Below are 24,649 nucleotides of genomic sequence, written 5' to 3'. Positions count from 1 at the left end.
ACTCATCCTGCTGCAATAAAAGAGGGTTTAATGCATAAGGATGAATGAAATCATGAATACTTGGTAACACAATTTCCAACAACCATTTGCATGTTACTTATTTGCATCCGTGGATTTGTATTTAAACGACTCTAATACATATTAAATGGGGATATTGGTGAATTATTTTAAAGGAATTAGCACGATTATTGCCTAATTGCAAAAAATAGTAAATCACGGTAGTAGATAATACGAGTGATGCATGTAAATAGTATTTCGTTACCACACATCGTCTGTGGAATGTTATTTACATCCGTCTCGTCGCCAGCAAAAGTCTAATCCTTACATACATATTTAGACACCAATTGTCTTATGTGGTCGTTGTATTATTCCACTTATCTCTCCACTGTCTCTGATTATGCTCGCTGATGGCTTTGGCTTACTTTTATTGACCAGGAGGAGATTATTCAATTGATGAGACAACCAATAAAGTTTTCCTGTGGTGCTCCATATATTTATTCATTTATTATGTATGTACGTACGTAGGCTTCTGCTGCTGCCTTTTTGGTGTAGCTATGTACCTTCTCCCTGGTGGACCAGAAGTTTTGTGGATTTATTATTTTCCTCCAGGTTTAAGGGTAGAAATCAATTACATTTTTCAGGAGTATTCTCAACCATAAAAGAGATTTCAAATTAGAAAAATGATAATACGCCGGTCCTCCGACTGCGTTAATAGTTCGTTAATAGTGCCAGACGGAGTAAGTAATTCAAAATCTCTGTCTAAATAATGCAGCGGTGGGGATGGAAGGAAGTCTCGGAGACAATATATGCAGTCGTTTAATATTTTATTTCATGAGGCTGGTGGTACTACTACAGATATCCACTTGCATGGACGTAGTACTGACTAAATGTTATATTTAACACATAATTTCTACTTAGCATCTTTTGCTATCAGCATTCCTGAGCTGAGGTAACGGCATGCAAGCGCATCTCTCCTGCCTGACTCAGTCAGTCGGTGTGGTTGATGGATGCAATTCTTGTTCGCATAATGAGAGAAGAGCAAAAGCAATCAGACAATTATTTCAGGCATCCTTTGTACTCGTCGAACGTCGTCCTGTTTTTCCTCCTTCTCTTTTCTTCGTATTCTTCTTCTTTGGGCTTATTAAATAAACTAAAAAAGTCGCAACTATTTGCCAGCACTAGTAACGACCCAACAAACAGCACTGGGCTATTTGTGGTTTCTCTGTACTAAAAAATTGCTACATGCCTTTTTTCTAGTACATACTTATGTACGTAGATATGCCAACCCATTACTTGCAACATCTTTTTACAGCATTTAAATTCTACTCGTACAGATTGGTATGTATGTACAACACTACTCCAGTTTTGCAAAATTGCAAGGTGAAGGGCCAGATGTGGTTTTGCATTCATTTTTACACAGCCCTCAGCCTTCCATGACAAGTGTAAAAAGAAAATCTCCCAGAAACAGACAGACAGAGAGTTTGTTCAATCAGAAAACAACAAATTATAGTTGCAGCAGGTGCAACAGCATCTAGTTTAAATTGCCATTAGCAAGTTGGTAAATGCAGTGTAAAAATATTTCATGATATTCGCGAATCCTGCATTCATGCATGCATGCAGACTGAAGGAAGCGTCCTCATAATACTGCGAGTGCACATACGTGCATATGTGGTTAGCTGAATTGAAGCTTATCTGGTCTGAGGAGAAGAATGCACTTACTGCTGCAACCACCTCACTCATCATCCTCAGCAGCCATTCCTTTTGGCTTCAGTCATTGTGCCTCTAAAATGTATGATATTTTATTATGTGCGGTGAGTGAGAGCAGGTATTGCCAGGCTGAGGAGTAAGAAGAAGGGCGAACGAAAATCGCGAGTGCAAGAATCGAAGGCGAATGTGGGTTACATCCGTAATGCAGGATCCGGCACGTCTCTATCCACTTTTTGCATGCTCTTCTCACTCTTTGTCTACAAATTTCCATCCTTCACAAATTTCGTAAAGGCGAATACCTCCACCGCCGCCGCCGCCGCCGCTCATTACTACCAGACAGCAGATAGATATGCACTGCTGCTACTTGTGGATATACCTCGAAAACTGTAACGTTCCTCCCCTCACTCCATGTACCATTAGTTCGAGGCGAATGGTTCGGAAAAGTAAATTATCCTTGCGAATTCCTAACGTACTTGGGTCTGGGAACCCAAGCTGAGAAGTTGTGCAGACTGCAACGGTAGCAGTATTATGTGCATGAATAGTTGTATTTGTATATCAATAGCAATTAAACAATGACATTAATCAGTATACATGCCTAATCTGAATGTGATGATAAAGATGTCAATACAACAATTGACACGTCTTTTTGCTCATTGCATTTCTCCAAATGACCAAAAGATAAATTGCTTCGTCACCTATTCTAATTAACACGAATTAAATGTAAAGTTTGTATTAATGCAGACACATTGCGGGCACAGACGGATCGCTTAATACGTAAGAAGAGTTATTAAATGCAAGCTTTTACTTCTCTCGTGGTGGTGAAGGAGAAGGGTCACTTAACTTTGCACAGTGTCACTGTCATAAATACGATATATTTATATGTACGGCAAAGCAATAAGGAATAACTTTATGGAAGAAGCAGGCATACTCAAATATTTTGACTTTAAAGAAAGGCACACAATAATAATTCACATTCCTTGGGAAAAGGATTGGCACGACTTTTGCTAAATAAGTAAAGTTTGCTGTGGGGATGCAAAAATGCATCTTTTTTTTCTCTCTCTCTCTCTCTCTAAAGGAATGTGAGCTCACTTTCCATTCTTTGCTTGAGTTACTAACAATGTAAGACACGGATCAAATACCACCAGCCCGTAACACTCTGCACATATTTTTACACATTTTGTATCTTGTCTCTCTCCGTCTGTGTGTGCATATAAATAATTCGACAATGACATGCCTACCAGCACAGAAAGGGAAACTACTCCAAAGTTAGGAATGACGGGGTATTATTATTATTATTGATGTCACTACGACACATTTTCAGTCATTACACTTTTCCCTTGCAGTCTGTGTGACACGTAAGCCAATGGTTTTCAAATGGTCTCACAAAACTTGAACGGAAATTTATAAATATCTGGTCAACATTGCTTTCAAATCAAACCTTGTACCTTGGACGATACGGATGTATAAATATGAATTTGGATGATAAGTGATCTAGAAATTATTGGTATTTGTTTTCCCATTATAAAATCCTGTAATTCATCCAAGGCATATTTATTCTCAGTCAGTCTCAAAGAGAGAGATACAAGTAAATTGACTGCAGACCAGACAGCTCAGCAGACTTGATGGGATGCATAATAAATACACACACAAAACAAATAGAAACATGGGCTGAAACATTGATAATAAGTTGATCTGGGCCTTGGCCAGCAATTGTCGATAAAAATGATGATAAAAGCAAAAGTCAAAGAGTGAAGAGTAGAAGTGAGTGAAATAAATAAACAGAGATTGAACAGGTAAGCGGCCACAAGTCACAACCAAGAAGAAGAAAAAGAAGCAGCAAGACACACAAAGAAGGAATTAACGAAACCATCTCAATCTCCACTCAAAAGGTGAACCCGGACGTGAATTAACATCAAATTTCAAATCAAAACCATCAACCTACCAAAAATTTATTTTCTGGTTATGTATGGGCTGCATCCACATCTTGTGAAATATTGGGCAAAACACCCACTAGAAAATGTTGCATTTATGGAAAAGTTGTCTCATCCCCTCTAAACTCTCCTTCTCGCTCTTGGCATGCGAGCTTTACCAACTTTTTGTCTTTGTCAAGTGCATTGTGATTAAATTCGCATTCCTTGCGCACTTTCGCAGTCGCTTCTTAACTCGAACCACACACATGATTCCTCAGTTGTCTTGGCTGCTTTTGCCCAAAATCAAGTTGAACATGACCCCAGGCCGTACACACAAACTCACAAACTCACACAGACATCATGGCACTGTAAGAAGAGCTTCATACTTACCAAGCATTTTTAATTTCTGCAATTGAATTCAAAACCTTGAACTAGAAACTGGCGACCTTCTCTTGTAACTTGTCCCTACTTGTTGTTTTATGCAGGACAACAACGACTGCATTTTTTACCAAACTTATACAATGCGCTCACACATTTTCTCTGCTTGACATTTGCTGTTGCATTAGTGTTATACATACATATGTAGATAGTTAAACAATCATAAGGACTTGATTGTACGCATGTATCCGTGTTTGTGTTGAACAACATAACAGATTGCAATCAATTTTCAGTTTAATATTTCAGTGTTTGGATTATTTATACGAAACAGTATGAAGTTGATGACACTTGTGTGAATGTAAATGTGCTTATTTATTAGTGGGATGGACAAGGGTTGAGAAGCAATAGTATTAACTCCTCGATCGATCCATCTTCGATTTTGTATGGAGAGACAGATCATCGTTGGATGGATGGATGAGGTTGATTGGGGTTTGGAGTGTTTAATCATCAATTGTGATCGTGTGTTGGAGTGAGTCAGATTTAAATCAACAGCAGTAAATGGACGAGAGAGAGAGAGGAAAATGTCTAAATACACGTTGCACGAAACTTCGCCCTGCACCCTGTGACTAGTCCTTTAGGAGGCATTTCATTACTATGCACGCTTATCATCATCAGCAATATGCAGGCAGAAGTATGCCTGGTGGCTTAACTCAAGTATGTAGTATACATATGCATATGTACAGTTGAAGGAAGGTATCTGGGTAAATTTGCTTTGTATGCTAATTCAGTGCTAATAGTCATTCTCAGGCAAACAACTAAGTGGAGTGAAGTGGAGTGGGATTCCCTGGTTTTTAGAGGTTCAGCAGAGATACATCATGTACATGTACGATTCTCAGACGAGGATGATGGGTCAATCATGGCAATTCTTAAAATTATGGAAATTACAAAAAAATACGTTGCAGAAAGTACATTTTTAGAGTCAATAATCCAAATAATTGAATTACTCAAGTGTATTGGAGGACTAATTGAAATCGAGAGTGCAGAGAATATGTACACAGTTTTGGTCATTAGCATTGTCTGGTAGAGATATGAAAACCTAGAGCAATCCTAGAACAAAGGTTTGCAGTAAAAACCGCACATCTATCAAATTTTGTCATTTCAACCGAAATAAGGAAAATCCATTCAAGCCCAAATAGTAGTTATTAAGCATTTATGCGATATGTATGCATGTAAATATTAATGTGAACGTACATAATATGCATGTATGCGTATGTTATGTATGTATGCACGTATCTAGTTATGACGAGATCGCGTCATCCCTCTGCCACCAAAAGATGGGAATATAATGGACTGTGATGATGACATAATACAACTCTCTCAGACATTAGGATGCAGTTAACAACATAGATATTAACATGTGCAAATAAAACTGTCGCTAGAAAAAATGATTATTATTTAAACAATTAGGACCAGCTCTGCTATGTCTCTGTATCACGGCACGACCTAGACCCAAATTTCATATTACAATATGATTTGCTAATTAGGACTCTGGGAAATTCCATGAATTCGGGAGGGGATGCTAAAATTACTGGAAAAGTCAATGCCCAACCTTGTAATACAAGTAATGTGGATCGCAGTGTGTGCATTTGTTATTAAAAGCTCAAGCATTATTGTTGTTGTTGTACGGAAAATACTTTCAGCCAAATTTCACGTCCATGTAGATAGACGACTATCATACAAATATGTAATAATATTGTCAGAATTAATTCCCAAACGCTATATTCTCACTACTGATGAGATGAAAGGATTATTGTAGAGGATGATTGTAGCTCATGCAATTAATTAATTTCTGAGAGTAGCGTTCAGTTGTTTGCGTGTGTGATATGATGACGATTATCTTTCTACAACTATTTATTGTTAACACCGCAATTCATACACATGACACTCCACTCGCACAGCTACATATACGTGTACATACGTGCAACAAATATTTTATCCAAAAATGACAGACGTTTTGTTACGTTGACGTAATCACAGTTAACCATAAATGTGCAATTGGAACCGAATCTATTCAATATCAAATTGACGCCAGTCACCACTTAATTGGGCATTCTTGTCTGGATGTCATTTACCACATCACTCAGCTAAAGTACAAATACAGCTCGTAAAATAAATCGTGAGATAAAAAAATCTAGAATGTCTAAACAAAACTTTAGAAATTCAATATTTAATAATGTGGGAATTAAAAATTGTTGACAGTATAAAACGTATGCACCTGTAGTGCACATATCTGTGTACATAAGGTACTTATGTATGTACTCAAGTATAGGAAAACATAATGTAATGGAGAAAATAATTTTATGTTTTAAATGCATTAACTTTTTATGACGGCGGCTTTCGATGATTTAATAAATTGAAGCTTATCGAGTTGCATTTAATGAGATTTTAGTGCCAAGATTTTGCCAATGCATAATTTCAAAGGGTTTCACAAGCACAAATTTGTTTTCATTATAGAAGCAGTGTTATGTTGCATGTATACATTATCGGTATCATTGAGACCGATATTTCCATAAATAATTTAAAGCTCAAATGTTTACATTTCTAAAATAATATAGAGTTTTTTTAATTTGGAATTTAATTCTCAGCCAGCGTCAGCAATAAAGTTTAATGTAATGAGAGAAAGTAAATCAGTCAGCGGGGCTCTAAACTTGACCCATGCAACAACTTTGCAGTCGTATTACACAGGTATTTGTGTGTCAGATGAGTTTTCTATCTTTACTTGAAAAAGTACAGTAATTTCTGTCCATCTTCAAAAACTTTCGAGTGAGGAGCGCTGTTGTATGTATAAGGACGACACCTAAATACATATTATTTGCAAATATGTGGTGATCATTGACACGAAGGTATGTTTCATACATCACTCAACCGTTTTCAGAATTGATGATTGAATGAGCGCTTCCATTTGTTGTAGCCGAGAATCAAAACAAGACTTGAGCAAAGCCGTAAATTTCGCAAATTTCAATTTTGTGAACCACAACGTATCATATCATGCCGCACGGATGCGGAACTAAACCTTGGATTCTTGATTGACTATATCCAAAAATCTGGGTTAAGGCTGTAGCAAGCAACATTTGCACATATAGAATAATGCTAATAGAAGAAGAAGAAGAAGGCGACGATTTAGCTTGTTTTTGGTCAGCCAACAGAACGGCCCAGTAAGACGACTTGTTATTGATGATGATAAGTAGTTTGTATACGGCCGGCTATTCTTAAACTTCCGTCTCAAACTCGTTTTCAATTTGATGATGAAAGAGTTTTATAACTTTAGAAATTGGCAATGACATTCATCCACCGGTAGTCAAGGCCGACAGGTTTTCCGTCCCAACCATCTCCACTCTCGATTCGAACTTAATTCATAAAATCGAAAAAATTATGCGAGGACTAAAAAGTAAGCACAAAAGTAAACACCAGCTCCACTTTCTGAACGAATCTCCAATCATGGCGTTGGTTATGTGCGTGGTGCCCACGTGAAATGAAACTGAAATGAATCCTTCTTTCAATCTACATACTTACGTACGTACTACATTTTGGGCAAAAGGAGTGATAATGTCTTCCTTACCCACAACCAGGATCAGAACAATAATGAAACAGGGCAAATAGGCAACACAATTTTATTTTACAACGTCTTATTCAAGGGAAACATTTGTTTTTAAGGAACCATTTTAAAGAATATTTAATGCTAAATGTTCAAACTCAGATTGTTTAATAGTTGAACTTATAATAGAAACTCCAATAATAAGCATATCGATTTTTGTACATAAGTACCAAATTAAACTTAAATTTTTGATCAAGTAAGAACTAAATCTGAAAAATTACCTCCAAATTTGGCTACAAATTAAAATAATAAAATAACAGAATATTAAAATAAATTATGAAAATGGATAATGCATCGGAGATTTTCATCCTCTTCACTGAATCAATCCCATCCTAAATTCAATCCAAACTTGTCACGATGTTTGTGCACAAAATGCCTCAGAGATGAATGCAAGCTTACAAATATATGACATCACCAAGACGTAACCGAAATTGGCTGCTACTTCCGTTACGCCTTGGCTTCACATTTGTCCCAATACAAAATTAAACGAGGAAATCTTGGGTAACATGTCTTCTGCAATCTACTGTTCTTTTTCTGTTCTCTAAATTTCTAATGGTTATTATATTTAGTATAATTGATCAATTACTTTATAGCAGCACAATGAAAGCAGTATCAACTATTATCCCGAATATTATACAGATTATTAACATTGTCAACCCTTAAAAGTATGTATGCATTTATGTGTATATATCATGTCACTCACTTAATTAGTAATTAGTACACTAATAACTCGTCCTACGTACATACTCCCCCTTGTTATACTTACTTTTAGATACTTATTTTCTTACTTTTATAATTTCACTTATCAGATAGCAAACATATCTTAAAGAGATTCAGATATTAATACATAGATGATGGAAACACTTGTCACTGTATGTCAAGATTATTTTGTAGCACCTGAATATCAGACAAATTATTTATTATTTACTTTATATTTTTATTCGATGTTCTTGTGTGTGTCGTTGTTGCAAGTTTATGTATTGAATTTTGCATTGTAAACTAGACAGTGATTTCCGTTACAACATTTTTCTCACAAGTTTACCAAGAAGTCTGGCATGCAATTCCGAAATATTTTTCAATAATGAAACTCTCATCTTATGTATGCATGTTTATTATCTAGTCGCCAGCACCACCGAATGAATCCAATGTTTAAAAACGTCATAGTTGATAGTCGTTTTGGTCAGAATGTCAGAATACCCACAAACAAAAGTTGTGCTTTAAACGGGTTGTCCGATTATGTTCGTTTTGACATGGGTAGCTTCCGTCTGAATTCCATTAAGATTCGAATCCTGTTGCATGTGATCACGCCACGGGGTGAGTCCTGTGCTGCCACTCGGAAAAGTATTCTTCAGAAATAATATGGGATAAATATTTATTATTCAATGAGATTATTAATGTGCAATCTTCAAATAACATCACTTTTAATGAGTAGTAATCATCAATTATAAAGGCGTGTCAAAAATAAAACTAGACAGTTATCACCATTACCTGACCGGGTCGCTTGACTTGATTCTGGGTGAGAAACTTGAGGCGCTGTGATGAAAGTGAAAAAAAATAATTCTTCTACCAGAAACAACCATGCAAAAAATGGTGGTTATATATACCTCCATAAATGTTCCTTTAGTAACGGCCAATTTATAAAGAGCCATCCCAGGAATCCAAGCAATACTGGAACACGTAATTCCCCACCCGAGAACATTTGCCCATTGTGGATATACATATTCATGGATTTGAAGCGGCTCGTTTACGATCACCAATCCAAACACGATGATAAACTGTAAACAATCATGAAAATCAGGGATTAATCACAACCTCGGCCATCAAATTAGGCAATTTATTAAAATTTTCTTTTATGAAGCAAGACAAGAAAAAAATGATGTTTATCAGTACCAGAATGAATATCGGAGCTACATATTTCCAGCAAACTCGCCAATAAATTCCCGGGTATGTTCCAATCATTTCTTGAATGTCCGAGCAGAATCGATCAGTTCCTGTACAACAATGAGAGAGAAATTTTGATGTTGCTTGTAAAATATTACTGACGCTTTCACTCGATTACGAGAAAAAGAAACCACGGAGCTGGGTCTGGACAGCAAACTGTTAGTGCAATAACGTTGCCAATGTTAGTGTAACAATAATAATAATAAGAGAAATAGTGCATTTGGAACATCTACACTCATGATAGTAATCAGTCTAGACATGAAATACGTGCGCGAGTAATGGTAACATCGTAAAAGGGCACTCCTCCCAGTGCTTGTGCATACGCAGTGGAAGTTAGCAAGGTGATATTTTATGGGACATTTCGCAAATATTGTTGTAAACATGACCCGATCTCATTTATTGGGGACGAGGAGGAATAGTAATGATTGGATTAATTAAAGAGCAAACAAACCATAAATCCAGGAGACGGCGATGGCTTCAAAGAAGACGGCGAATAGGATTGAGAATCCAGCCGCATATCGTTCCAACAGACTGAAGAAATAGAAGCCCCCCTGAGAACAGGACGCCAGACCGACGATGAAGTAGAGGGTGAACAAACAGAGGACAAAGATTTCCCGATGCGCCCCAATAATAGGAAACTCGTCACTCAAAGCTGTGATTATGGCTTCGGAGCCTCCAAACTAGCGGAATTAATTAAACACGCATTTAATGCTAAAGCATCAACAACTACGTCTCTTAACCATGTACTATTAGAAACTCGTAGGCATTCTACGTATGTATGCATCTGAGGATCATCTCCATCGTAAATTTAGGAATACTTAAGAATATGTGTGCTTTCTTTCTCTAATCGCGAGAGACGTCAACATTTAATTTGGTCACATACGGAGCTGTCCAATCCCAGAGTGAGGAGCATCATAAAGAAGCAAAGAGCCCAAAAAGTGGAACCGGGCATTGTGGCGATGGCTTCGGGGTAGACGACAAATACAAGGCCTGGGCCTTCCTTGGCTACCTCCTGCAATTACACACAAAATCGTACAAAGTTCAATAAGACCAATGTCAAATAACGGCAGTCCTTTTGTCGTGGTTGGATTTTGGTGCAAAACGAAGAAAACAACCCGCCAATCCTTGGTCCTCATCAAGTTTGCACAATCAATGCTTCAAGTATAAAATGACCAAGCTCAGTCCCAGACATTTCTAATTACCTTAGTGGCTAATGCTTGGGATGGGTTTATCCAATCCACTTGAATGCTACGTACATCATACTTACTGTATTGAGGAGAAAGTCACCACCATTTATTTGGTCTCCCCAAGTTAAAAAAAGCTGCAAGTGGTAGCGTCAAGTAAGGAAAAGCCAGCCTCCACACACTTCAGAATCAACAATACGAAGAAAGTTGACTCAAAGTGGAAATGCAACTGATCACACTGAGGAGGAGAGAGTCCCCACTTGTCCAGCTCAGATTTTGATGCCCTTTGAACATGTTGTAGTTCTTGGCGAGTGAAGAAGGTTCAAATCCCTTGGGCCAATTTACGCCCGCCACACCCTCTCAAGCCATTAAAGCCATTAAAACTGTCACATTCCGACCTTCGTCAAAAATTCAATATTGACCAGATTGAGATAATTTTTGTCATACAAAAGTTTCTCCAATTTTTGAATTTTTAATATCTTCGACAAAATCGAAATTGAGTTTGAAATTGGATATGACGAAGCAACTATTTATGATTATAAAAGTGCAAGGATTATCGAAATCCGATCAAAAATTGATTTTCGGTGAAGGTTTTAATGCGCCAAAACAGAATTTTTTCATGATTTTGCCCCCTTGAGTGGGTGTGGCGGGCACAAATGGGGCCAAGGCATCAAACCATCCTTCACTTTTCCTAAACTCACCAAGGACTACAATATTTCCAAAGTGCATCAAGATCTGAGCTGGACAAGTAGAGAGGGATTTCAGTGGATGAGTAACCCAGCATAACCACTTAGGATTAGTACATATTCTAATAAGTTCTTTCTTACAAAGACAGATATCAATCACATTGTTCATGACCAGGATTATTTCATACATAAATTATCTCCGAAATTTTATGGTCAAGCGTAATTAATGGCTAGTAACTACATCATAATGATAACTTTAATTTGTTCTTACGTCAATCGGCTTCTGGCTTTGGTGTGACATGTAGCCCAGAACAGAAAACACGACGAACCCGGCAATGAAACTGGTGATAGAGTTGATGCAACTGGTAAGTATCGCGTCTCTATTTGTCACGAGGAAAATGGAGCCATTTTTATTAATTTGTGTTAACATGTTGGCTTACGTCAAAATCAATTAACATTAACATACTTGTAAACATTGTTGTGGAACTTGTTGTATGATGCGAAGGCGAGGAGGACACCGAAACCAGGGCCAAGAGAAAAGAAAACTTGGGTTGCAGCATCCACCCATACCTGTGCAAAAAATATTACTTTTGTATAAACCAAAGTGTGCAAAAATTTTAGCGGAGACAATACTGCAAATATTTTAGCGGAGATATTTAGCAAAACAATATGTATCAGTTTTCCTCTACCCATCGTCATCTCACAATAGGCGACAGTATCACCTATTCTGCTACGTATGTAAGCGATGCGACGGCAAGAGTTTGAAAGTTGAGTTGTTCCATTGATTGTGAGACTGAATGGAAGGTGTCAGATGTCAAAGACTTCAAAGAGCAAAGGAAAAAAACGAGTTTATAACATTGAAATATTGGACAGCCAAATATCCGACGTCTCCAATCATTCCACGTCCGAAATTGAGTGTAATGAAGTGTTGAGGCAGACCCTTATTTCTACCACTTTGCAACTCACATGTTTTTTTTTGCGCACGCTTTCCATGCTGAATGGTATCGGTGTAGGACAAGTCACGAAAAAACGCTTTTTACTGGGTCCAAAGTTATTGGACCAGGACTAAATGTTGTCAAGATTTCCAAGTATATTTCATGTACCAACACACTTTTTGTTTTCATGAGCGCATCTACTGTAATTTTATGTTTTATTTTCAATTTCCGGCCACCGCGCGAGGCGACTCCTTACTCATGACCAGCTTCACCCTTCCTGAGAGAACTCGGAGGTTGATAGACTAGGAGGTGTTGTAAGTTTCAGCAATCCTTCATTTTATGTATACGAGAAAGCCCTAACTTTTACGAAAAGTAGTATTTAAAGTGGGGCTGTGAGTTGGGTGGCTGACTTGGACGTGGACCAGAGGTCATCTGTCATTCCAAGCCAAAGTCATGAAGAACATGAGATTTCCATTAGACTTGTGGCTTTCATCTCAGATGGACTTTTTTTCACCGAGACGCACCCAGACCTCACGTACGTAAAATCCTTTATGATGAAATAGAGCATTTACATAGGTGGCTGAAAATTGCTCCTGCTTGCAAATACTCGTGCAGGTATATATACACTACTCCCTACCCAGGTGCATATACCGATGTGTCACCATGCTCGATGTGTGTATGAAATTAGCCTGTTTTTAAACTTTTATCAGTTAAAAAATGGATGAAACTATGAACGTATCCATCTTTCACCAACATGCAAAGAAGGAAATGGAAGGAATACAGTACTGTAAGTTGGTATTGAGGTTTTGAGGGCTTTGTTTGAAGAAAGTTGAGATTGGAAGTGGCCACTCCAGTTCTTGCTCACTTTCTTGCTTGTGGTGGTGCATAAATCGCATTGAATTCAGCTCATGTCACGTTTACTTTCGTTTTCTTCGGATTAAATAGAGAAGGACGCAACAGGCAACTTCAAAAAGCCAACTCTCAGGGTGAATTCCTTCCCTTTTCTTCTCGGCTACATACGTATAGACGTATCTTTATCACCCTAACGAGACATGAGGATTCGAATAGGGAGACACAACGTGTTTCAAAATTTACATTCATTTTGCCAAGTGTGCTGGCTCAGAAAAAGAAAGTCTGTCTTGCCAATTTGGCGGTGGAAAGTACTACTCAATTTACTCGTACAAGCTCTACACCCATATGTATCTCACGCCAATCTGTAGAACGAACAAGTTTATAGAGTTTATTCCGCCTCTTACCTCTGCCTTAAGAATTGATTTGAAATCGGGTCGCAAGTAATATTTTATCCCCTCGAAAGAGCCTGGTAAAGTGATCCCTCTAATCAGAAGAATAAACAGAACGGCGTAGGGAAACAGGGCTGTGAACCAGACAACCTGCAATAGAAAAAAACATGTTAAAGCCCTATAAAAGCAACATCCATGCTCATTTTAACTCATCCAAGCTCGATACAGGGCATTGTTTGAGTAAATGAAACCCAATAATACGTCACCTTGCCCGACGTGGAAATGCCTTTCCACAAGCTGAAGTAGCATATGACATACACAGCGAGAAGACAAAGGGCCATGTCCGGCTTTATCCTTCCCAGGTCGTGGAGCCCTTCGCTGCTCTGCAGTTCGAGAATGTACCGTCTGAAAACTCAAAGACCACGTATCACAAGATGCTCAAATGGATAATTTGATACGTAATAATTTCGTGAGAGCCATACTGGAAATACTCAGACGCGGCTCCGGTCTTATTCTCCTGAGACATTACTTGGGAAGAATTGTCGTCATAAGTGAATCCCGAACTGAACAAAGTGCTATGATTCTGTTGCAAAGGTCCCGACATCATATTATGTTCCTGCGGTTTCAATCCGGGCATTTCGATCTAGAGGACAAAAAATACTTCGAGTTCTCGTCATCTTCTTTCAGTGTGACGCCATTAATCACACAACTAATCAAGATCCATCCATCATAAAAATATGTAGTCAAGGATGTGGATATGCTTGGTGGAGGTGTTTGTGGGTGACGATTGCGTACATGCAATTCTTTACATTTTTGCCAATGTGGCCAACGCGGCCCCAACGAGATCAAACTTTACTTACAACTGACTTGGATTACAGTCCGCAACCCAGTCAAATTATTGGGCTTGATATCGACGTCTTATACATTATTGGGGGCGAGAGTAATTTGTCTGCTGATGGTTACAATAAAAAAAGAAGAAGAAAATTATAACTCACTGGTTGGCATGTTTCTGTGTTCCACGGGTTGCCACAGTTGGTCCAGGGCAGTTGGCCAGTTGTAAACGAGGCGAAGAAAAATCGCAGCGCCCATGCAATTATCACGTTGTAGTAAAAATCCACATAAAACGCTATGAGGGCCACCGTGTACCCAATCCCTGAAAAAAAGAGGGGAAAAGTAAGCTGTATTAAAATCTTAGCATACGTAGAACCCATTTTGTCCCGTTCCCAATGACGTCGCATGTATTGACTGTTCGAGTATTAAGAAATCCCAGGAGGACGAATACATAATTACATTAAAGCTCAAGCTAATACCATGTGCATGAAAGGGCACATTTTATACCATAATCCACCTCACAATTTGCGACGAGAACAGATTTCCCCCTTTGATTTTGATCCAAGAGGATGACATCTTTTGAGTTTCATGTAAAATAGGTGAAAAGTGAGGAGAATGTTCTACTAATTAGGTTGTCGGATAACGAGTTTCATCCCTCCTCATGCTTATCCCCAATCAGTTTCATGATCCCGTGCACTGGTGCAACCAATATCTGTGCAGAATACGAATACCTTCTTAATACATATTTTTCTCGTACAAAATCCCTTCTTATCCTTAGATCGACCGGCCTTGCATGCTGTTCACATAGTCGAATCTAGGTTATCATGTCTGCGATTCATATTTACAAGGATACCGTTTTTAGTCAATGCATACTTTTTGACAAAATATTATAAAGTATTGTTTTATTTTAAAATCATTAAAAAAGTAGCAACTTTTTAGTGATAAGACACAAAAAGTCATTTCTATAGATTAGATTCCAACGGGTTTAGGAATTTTTAGGCTGAAATTGAGAGAAAAGAACCAATAACTTGAGCTTTATATGCATATATCCATATTTCACACAATCGACAACCCTTCATTCAAGCGATATGCCACTTCCACCCACATCAACTCCAACGCGTAGGCTCTGATAATGCTGGTTCCTTTTAAATGTAGTCATGATCGGAAAGGTCTGCCGGGTAATTTCATGAGTTCAATTTCATTTGGAAAATGACTTCACTGTTTCACATGAAAGGGACAATTTCCAGAGAAATTAAGTTATCCCGACCCTGTCGACTTTCCCTCCACCAACGCCACCACCACCACCACCTCCAGCCTGTCCTTCCTTCACTTTGGGAGGAGAAAGTCATCATAATCATACTCATAGCCAACAACAAGGCAAACTCGCAGGGCACGCCAAGCTCAAATGCACTAAACTCTAAAACTGAATTTAACGGTCTTTAACATCAAAATTGAAAATCAAATCAATAGCAGGCGCCGCAGTGGTAACTTATTAACAGGATTGCAATATACGAACCTGCGGGATTGGTAACTTTGCCACATTTTCAGAGTTCAAAGAAGTTGCAGTCTTCTGAAGTGGGATGCTTATGTACTGATCTCCGTCCATACTATTTACGGTGGGTGAAAACTTTATCAAGTTGTTGTGATAAATGAGTCATGCAGCATATTGTTTTAGTAGAATGCGTAAATATGTAAATTTGTACGTAGTTTACGATTAGTTAGCTGTTTGTTGATATACAGGGCATTAACTCTTTCACACATTTGCATGGAAAAGAATGAATACTTTTTTTATTATTTATGTCGAGATTGCTCTCTTTTTGATACTCTTCAGACAAGGTGTCCCTTTTTGGTTTGTTAAATATATTTGAGGCACGAAAGCATAAAGCGAAAGAAAGAGATGTATTATTATTGAGTGCCAGTAAAACGCTTGACTATTCTTTAACAGCCCTTTGGAAGAGTGGTGTGGGTCGGTGGTGGTGGTCATAAAGAGAGAATCGAAGAGAAATTGACATTACCATTTGTAGCATTGATTTCTCTTGATAGATGGTCAGATTGATTCCGCATCTACTCCACTCTTCACCAGTCGCAATTCAATTCGATGCCTCGGTGGTTTTAAAGGCTTAGAATGATGATTGAAATATAAACGGGGCGGCTGGGGCTGTAGCATGCACCACGTTCCAGCGACAAGAAAATATTTGTGTCACGTCCTCAGAAACTTAAACTCAAATATGTATCTGCTCGGTGCATCTTGTATATTTTCCTGTGGAGCCTCACCCTTTTTTGGTGCTCTGAATTGCGTAACAGGTCCCTTGATGGAGTGCGAATGCAATTTGATGCAGCAACAGCAGCCACAACATGGCGGTGGCCAGTCTGGTGCTTCGGAATGCATGGACGTGTTTCGAACGTGGTGGTGGTGCCTGGTGAAAGGAGAAGTTCGGGAGATAATAGACGAGGAGTAATGAGGGAGGGTAAGTGGGTTCACGGTACATTAGTGCTCCATTCTGCTGATGGTCCTGTGATGTGCATGTAATGAAGGAGAGCTCGTTTCCTGCTTCCTGTCCCGCTTGCCACACACCACCACCACTCACTTTCACTCACTCACTATTATACCATCCACTCACTTTCACCACCACCACCATCCACCCCGTCACAATGTGCTACATGCAGTGACTTGGGAGCCAAGGGAAGGAGGCCTGTTCTGCTAAACGTCGTCCCCTCGCACCCTATGACCACTAGTCTACAGGTTATTCACCAATGTGGTCCAAATCACCAGGAGAAATCTCCCCTTTGCGAATTTGTGGCTTTCTTCTTACGTGACTTGGGCCCACCAGAAGTATAAATACATGGCTCAGGTGCCTCCATTTATAAAAAGGCTGGAGGGATTACGTACCATATTTCATTAGTGCTTTATGGTTTCTAGATTATAAAATAAGATCGAAAAACCGTTAGAATCTAAGGACCCAAGGGAACACACATGCATATGTACCCTACTTTTTATAGGACAATAACTTGCTCACTTCTTGCCCCATTCTATCAATATTTGACGTATTATGCATCCAAGGTGCAGTGAGACGTGTGTAACACAACACAAAAATTCAATATGCTTTATTCGATTTGATAAAATATTCCAAGAGGTGAAAGTGCGTGCGTCTGTTATGAGATGAAATTGTATTGTCTGTCTACGATAACCAGATATCCTTCAATATTTGACATTGGTTCTTCTCACTTTTTTAGACGTATTCTGTTTTTGACACCAAATGCTATTTTTACTCCGACGTCTACAATTTGCACTCACATCAGTCAAATGCTTTGGCCCGCAGGTTGCGATATTTCGAAATAGATAACCAAGCAAACAAGAGAATAAGGCTAATCCAAATGCGACACTACAATACAGCTTAAAATTACTGTTTATTTGATTATTTGTTAAAATAAGGACACTCAATTCCCATGGTCGAAATCAAGCATGGTCATCCAAAAACCCACATACGTATCCATTTCAAACAATTTAGAGTGCACCATCACGACCCGCATTTACATCACCATTTTAGCTCTTCAACTCATTTTAGAAATCGAAAATGTTCTACGCCTCGAGCTCCTATTTTATGGAGATTCAAATTGAGGATTTCACATGAGGGTGGTGTAACTTGTCAATCTCATACTGAACGTAATTCGATCGGAATTTAGATTATTCAAAATTGATCTGTAAATTGCCAATTGTCAAACACGCCACATATACCCAACATATTCGACAAATATACCTCAATTTACGTCGTTATGAAGGAATTACTTGGCATTGAGATATAAGAATATGGAAAAAGGTGTAAGCGAACCTTCAGCAGAATCAGGACTAAAGTACTAATATTTTCCCCCGATCTTTGTCACAATTTCAAATAATTTTAATTTACTCAGCTAAAACAACTTTTCCCACAATAATCTTGGAACAATAAGCTCCCAATAAATAGAAATCGTCTATCGATCGTACGTATTACCAACCACTGACTGTTAACATATATATCAATGTCAAGTTCACAACATGCCGACCGAATTACACTACCACCAAGCTCAATCAAAATATAGAGATACTTTTATGTGCATGATGATATCCGTCAACTCTGAACATGCTGCTGTGGCTTCTTTCTTTTACTGATAAGTGAGCTTGATTTCCCACAGGACCAGGGGTGAGCTTTTAGCTGCTGTAAGATGAGTAGGTACATATCTTATCTAGAGAAAGCATTGCACCAACCTTTGAAAAGAGGGACGAGCCGACCCCAACAAGTGATGGCCCCTTTGCGATTGTATTGTCCAAGAGCGAGCTCCATGTAGAACAGAGGAATCCCACCAATTAGCAACATGGTCACGTAGGGTATAAGGAACGCGCCTGAAAAATGATAAATTACAACATATTCTCCTACAAACCGGAAATATTTCAGTGAATTATTGCACAGTTACCCACCAACCATGATTGAATATATGAATACCATTAGCATCGTGATATTGTACGTGCATTAATTTCCTGCTAATTTATTTTCGTTCGACATAACCGTGACTGATTTGCATTCATGCAATTCAATTCACAATTGATTGAGTCGCCGAAGAAATTTTGGATGGAACATTGTCAAAGAACAATCCCATCATCATCATTATTATTATTATTACTCCTTCAACATATAATATGCCCAAGGTAAAGTAAGTCTCCAGACAGCGATTTCCCTCCTCGAACGGCGAAGAATTGAGAGATTCAGATCAAAGTAGTAGTGGGGAAAGTATTTTGGGTTGGGTGCATCCATAAACTTTTCAAGGTGTGCCACACTTCTCCCATTTAAATGCTAGAGAATAATTTGCATAATGTCGACTCGTAGAAGTACGGACAAGAAAATGGGACAAGTGTGGAAATATGTGCAGATGAGCTGTGGGCTGTCCTACCAGGGAGGAATTAGAGTGACGTGATTGTTGAAGAGGATGAAAGTATTGGAATTGTGCATTTGAAGCAATTTGGAGGAGAGTGGTGGTAAAGGGAGGAAGAAATTGGCTGAATTGGAGTAGAAATAATAAATGGGAGCACAAGTGAGGAGGCAGCAAGGTATTGGAGAGGTATTTGCTCAGGCTCGAGTCTCTGGACTGGATTTCCGGACGGGAGAAGAGAGGAAATAAAATTCCAGGTCGTCTTCTTCGCCTCCTCCTCCCTTCGTCGACGTCGACGACATGCAGGAGAGTTGCAACAACATGCTACATACAAAATAAAATAGCCATGTAGCCAACAACCACTTCAACTTTCACCTTCTCATCCTCCTCCTCTCCATCCCTTCAAGGATTGGAGGCTGGTAGGACAGCACCCACCACCACTCGTAGTCTGGCAGTGTCATGCCCTTTAGCGCAGATTACGGACAGACAGGTCGTTCATCCTTCACAATCCGAGAGATTCTTCTCCTACTTTGAGAATATTTATGCAATACAAGTAGATATCTACATATGTCTGTATATCTGTTCTTCAGAAATGATAAAATTTCAAGAAAATGAGGCCAAAATTTTTCCCCAATTTAATTTGCTACAAAACAATACACTTTTCTATCTCGAAATGAGAGAAGCAATTTAAATATTGCTTGAATCACGTTCGCAGAGAGTGACGCTAGGGCGAGGGATAGAGGAGAATATAAGTCAAAGTCAAGCATCCCCTGCTTTCACTGGATGCGTACGTATGTTGTACTTTTCCTCTCACATGGAATGGAATGATGCTCATTCTTAACTTAATTTCAAGGGAGGAAGTTGTGAGTGATGAATGACTCATTTCCTGACTACAGTATCTTTCCTGAACGTGAAATTTGTAAGAGGTACGTCGTTCAACAACTACGACTATCTTCGTCGAGAACTATGTATGGGATGTTTTCAATATTAGATAATGGAATATGCTCGACTACCTTCTTTCCCGACTTTGTGTTCTCTTTTTCTCCAAATAAATATTTGGTCCATGAAGAACCGACAACAAAGAACTACCTAAACGTATGCAAAGTTGAGAGAGAAAGCTATTTTATTGGAAACTCTCTTTCAACCGATGCATCGGTTGAAAGAGAGTTTATCCCATGGGATAAATTCATATTGTTACACATTGCTTATTAGCCTGTCCTTCTGTGCAAGTAAAAAACGCATGTCTATAACAACTTACCTCCGCCGTTCTTGTAACAAAGGTATGGAAATCGCCACACGTTGGCGAGATCGACAGCAAAGCCAATAACGGAGAGGAGAAAGTCGACCTTCTTCTCCCAAGTTTCCCTCTCCTCCTCGACGACGGCCAGAGGGAGGATGACGCTGCCCCCTACGGAATGACTCGTCTGGCTGTTTTGACCCTTGGTGGACAACTGGGTTCCAGTGTCATTATCTGGAGATCGGCTGCTCTCCATGTCCCCGATGGCGCGGTCAGAGGATGGTGAATCCTCGTCATGGTCGAGACCTCCTTGTCCAGCCAAACCTGGAATAACGGCGCCTTCACTCGCGCTTTTCCCCCGAGGTCCTCCGCCCCCTTGTCCTCCGAAACCTTTTTTTGATCCAAACTCCATCTCTTGCACTCTTTGATGATGACGACGACGAATTGAACGATGAGGGGTTTGTTTGTTTGTCCTCAAATCTTGGGAAGGGTTGGAACCTTCATATTCATCTCGTCTTCTTCCAACCGTCGATCAGAAGAGCTGGCGGAACCGATTGTCAATTTTCCTTTATTATTTGCAATCTATTGTGGTAAACCTTTGAAATGGTTCACATATAGTTGATGGTTGGTTGACGATGACTTTGAGGGTAAAGTGAGACGAGTTTGAGTGAATTGAGGAGAGTCAATCCCTTGATCTTTTTATTCCTACATGATATATATTTCCGACAGTGAAATTCTGTCTGGCTTTCTCCTCTGGTGGTTATTCCCGTTTTGGTGCAGGATTCAGGTGTGCAGAAATTTCATAATGTGACAGTTTCTCATGTATTTTATCAGCCTCAATTCGCCATTGTCCTCCAAGTGGAGAAAGGTAGATGGACCAGAAACTATTCAATAAGGGTAAGAAGAATTGTGTGAATAAAGCTTTTGACACTTCCATCCTGCATTTCACTACGCAAAAGTGACAACTTTAGTGGTGGCAGCAGTATTAATTAAATTTCAATCAGATTCATAATAACAAAGTGCCAAAAAGTTTTTGATAATTTGGTCGACGTCTCCTGTTTTTATTGTTTCGTATCAGTTGTCAAAATCTTTTTCAATCAAATCAAGACATGATTACTGATGCGTGAGTATCAGCGATTTGCATCTACTTGATGAGATCGCTTCTTTTCCCCCGAGAGACTCGTTTGCGGAAATGTGAGAGCAACAGCTCCGACGACCGACCAACCAACCAACCTGTAAATGGCAACCCCATAAATATGTGCTATGCCGAACAGTTTGTGTTAAAAGAACAGCGACGATTGGAAAATACTGGTAAGAATTTCTTACTATGAGAGCATTCACATCGTCCTCCTACGTACGTATATAAACCTTTTTCGCCTGCACTTAAGGCCAGGGTTTTAGTTGAGGCTCTATTTTTAAATTTGTAATTCATAAAGAAAGCAAAACGCCTACTAAGACGATATTAGATTAACGCAGCTCAAAGTGCTGGCTCATATCAGCTTCATTCAGACCCCGTCTCATTGAATGTTGCTTACTTCTTTCTGGAGAGCAACGTTACATACGAACGAGCCTTTCCTCCCTGCATTGTGAGCAGAACAATTGAAAATTTGAAAAGTGACAATGGGGTGGAACTTGTTGAAAGGTTTTGTTCTCAAATTGTCTAAAAGTCAAAGTCAAAGTGTTGGCTGAACAGATTCAGCACATTTTCTCGCTCTGCTTGCCTTCGGTGAAGTGAGTAGGGTGCCAATTTAGGAATTGGGCAAACTGCGTCTTAGAAATCATACGAGTCGCGAGGCACGAGTGATGATTTCGTGATAGATATTTACGCAGAGTGTTCCCAGAAAACATCTTGTTCTGCATTATAGATAGATAACAGCATCTTGTGCTCAAATAAAGCAAAGATATCCTTCAAATAGAGGTGGTTCTAGAGAGCGTCTACATGAGATTTCAGCCTTCCTACGCAGAAACCCTGGCTCTATATTTCCCCCTTTTTTTACGAGACAAAAATTGTCCACTTATTACATTATAATGAAAAATGCATCGCCCTGCAATTGCTGGAGGGGAAATATTACTCTACACGCCCCTTAATAATGTATGCGAGGCTGGGTGTCAAGAAAATCTAATTTGGAAAGAATACTCTGTCGCACGTTTTGTATTATTCTAAACGAACGGAGGGGTGAATAACGCATTATGGAATTTATGTATGTCGTATTGTCCATCTTAAAGTAAAATCAGGTGCACGGCACTCAAAACAATACGTGCCTTTCAGCTTAGTCTAGTTTTTGGAATGCAAGCAGTGGAGATAACTCTGATTGCGTAACCTGGGGTATTTTGATAAACCTTGTTTTTGTCGCTATTATACAACACCTGAATGTATTTTGAACTTGTATTATTTCTGAAGTGCTTCCTTAAGTACCCTTTAAATCCAGTTGTGTCATAGCTTTACGTAAGCATAACGACCTTCGCACAGGTCTATATACTTAAGTAGTTGATGAACAACCCGTCGGGACTAAAAAACTTGAAAAAGTTGGATGATTTAATCCAATTTCCTGTTCAATAAGCTTCCATTATGCTTCCCCATTTGTTTACTTACTAGCTCCTTGAAAACACATTGTATGCGTAGAAGATTTTTTTTTCTAGATGAGAGATTAACTTCTTTCCGGTCCAATAAGCAACTTATTAACTACATAGTGATACGTGTTAATTTTACTGTCAACCAGAATCGCTTTTCTTAACTCCCCGTTAATAAGCTCATGTTGACAAAATTAATCTCTTCCCTTGATAAGTAATTAAACACACAAGTTTTACCAAGAAACTGGAAATTTAAGATTAAACAAGTTTCCACTTCAATTGAAAGTTTGCCCATTTTGACCACGTCCACAAATATTTTCTCTGTGCCCTTGTCGGTTCACAGCGTCCCACTCAAAAAACCTGTTGCTTACACACGCTGCTATTTAGTGCGGAAGTGGAGTTTGCATGACATGAGGATTCTACATATATCGGATTCTTCCAACAAACACGAATTCCACAAATTGCTCCCTTGCGACTCATTCTACAGCTCCAACTACGCGCCCCTCAAAGTAGTCGGTTAGTTTAAGGAAACGGAAGCAACAAACAATTATAGCTTATTATTTCCGTATCAGGTTATGTTCCCCTAGTTTTCATGCTTTTTTCCAGAACGCTTACTCCGAAAATGATTACAGAAGTGTGTCCATGCCATAGTGTGGATGAGGATGAAAGTTGTCAGAAATTTACAAATACGAGGAAACTATCGCACATGCCAATTATTCGAGCAGTGACTGCACATGATAAGATTGGTGTCAGGAAGTTATTACCTGAGTACTCCAACTAGTTTGCAACCAGACAACTTTTACGCCAATATCTCACCAAAGAAAGTCGGGTTTTCTTGCACCAACTTTTATTTCAAATCACTTTTGGAAAAAGTTGGAAAATGTATCATGTGTGAGTCTATGGATGAAGGATGGTATGCTACTTACGAGACTCAGGTTTTGAGAAATTTGACCAAGTGGTGAAAGGTGGTGGACGAGGCGAGTTGAGACGACGACGAGGAGGATGAAAGAACTGAGAGAAGAGACAGAAATGGGTTGGAGAATCCCAACACACTAACTTTCGCAGAGGCCGACGCCACACTTTTCTCCATTTTCTTCTCCCCTTCTTACAATCAAAAGCCCAATAATGTTTCGCCTTCTCTCCCTGCAGGCAAGGAATGGTGAGCGGTCATGCTGCTCAATCTATGCCACCAACAAATCAACTGCTGCACAACTTGGTCAGGTGGAGTTGCCATTGCTGCTCGTGCCTGCTTTCTCCGACCAGTGGAGAGAGAGAGAAAGTCAATTTGGGGACTAATCCACATATCGAATTAGCACGACTTCCTACGCATTAATTAACGTGATAGGTGGCATGTTATGGCTTGATTTGTAACACAACAGAGTCAAAATACACATGTACATACCGTGGCAGAGACCAGTTTGTGTCCGTTGTACAATTGCTATCGTAAATGCTCATCTAATATTTAATTTAC

At 39.1% G+C, this 24,649-nt stretch overlaps 1 protein-coding gene across 3 annotated transcripts; it reads right to left on the bottom strand.

Moving 5' to 3' along the window:
• Positions 1-7,652: 7,652 nt before the first annotated feature.
• Positions 7,653-24,215, bottom strand: LOC110850919 (sodium-dependent dopamine transporter). 3 transcript variants are annotated; one of them, XM_035853156.1, is made up of 16 exons: positions 24,105-24,215; positions 23,943-24,038; positions 20,629-21,491; positions 18,712-18,846; positions 14,633-14,790; positions 14,120-14,280; positions 13,904-14,042; positions 13,653-13,787; positions 11,928-12,031; positions 11,733-11,841; positions 10,475-10,603; positions 10,043-10,271; positions 9,541-9,641; positions 9,255-9,425; positions 9,139-9,183; positions 7,653-8,996 (listed from the first exon to the last, which is right to left on the bottom strand). In XM_035853156.1, exons 3-16 carry the CDS (start codon positions 21,017-21,019, stop codon positions 8,868-8,870), a joined length of 2,136 nt encoding a protein of 711 aa, XP_035709049.1. In that variant the 5' UTR covers positions 21,020-21,491; positions 23,943-24,038; positions 24,105-24,215; the 3' UTR covers positions 7,653-8,867. The 3 variants fall into 3 exon arrangements, with proteins under 3 accessions (XP_035709049.1, XP_035709046.1, XP_035709048.1); XM_035853153.1 differs by having other exon boundaries at positions 23,943-24,215; XM_035853155.1 differs by lacking the exon at positions 23,943-24,038.
• Between the last annotated feature and the right edge of the window lie 434 nt (positions 24,216-24,649).

The sequence above is a fragment of the Folsomia candida genome, unplaced genomic scaffold (genome assembly GCF_002217175.1).
Source record: "Folsomia candida strain VU population unplaced genomic scaffold, ASM221717v1 Fcan01_Sc006, whole genome shotgun sequence".
Lineage (NCBI taxonomy): Eukaryota > Metazoa > Arthropoda > Collembola > Entomobryomorpha > Isotomidae > Folsomia > Folsomia candida.
This window is presented reverse-complemented; position numbering and strand designations above follow the sequence as displayed.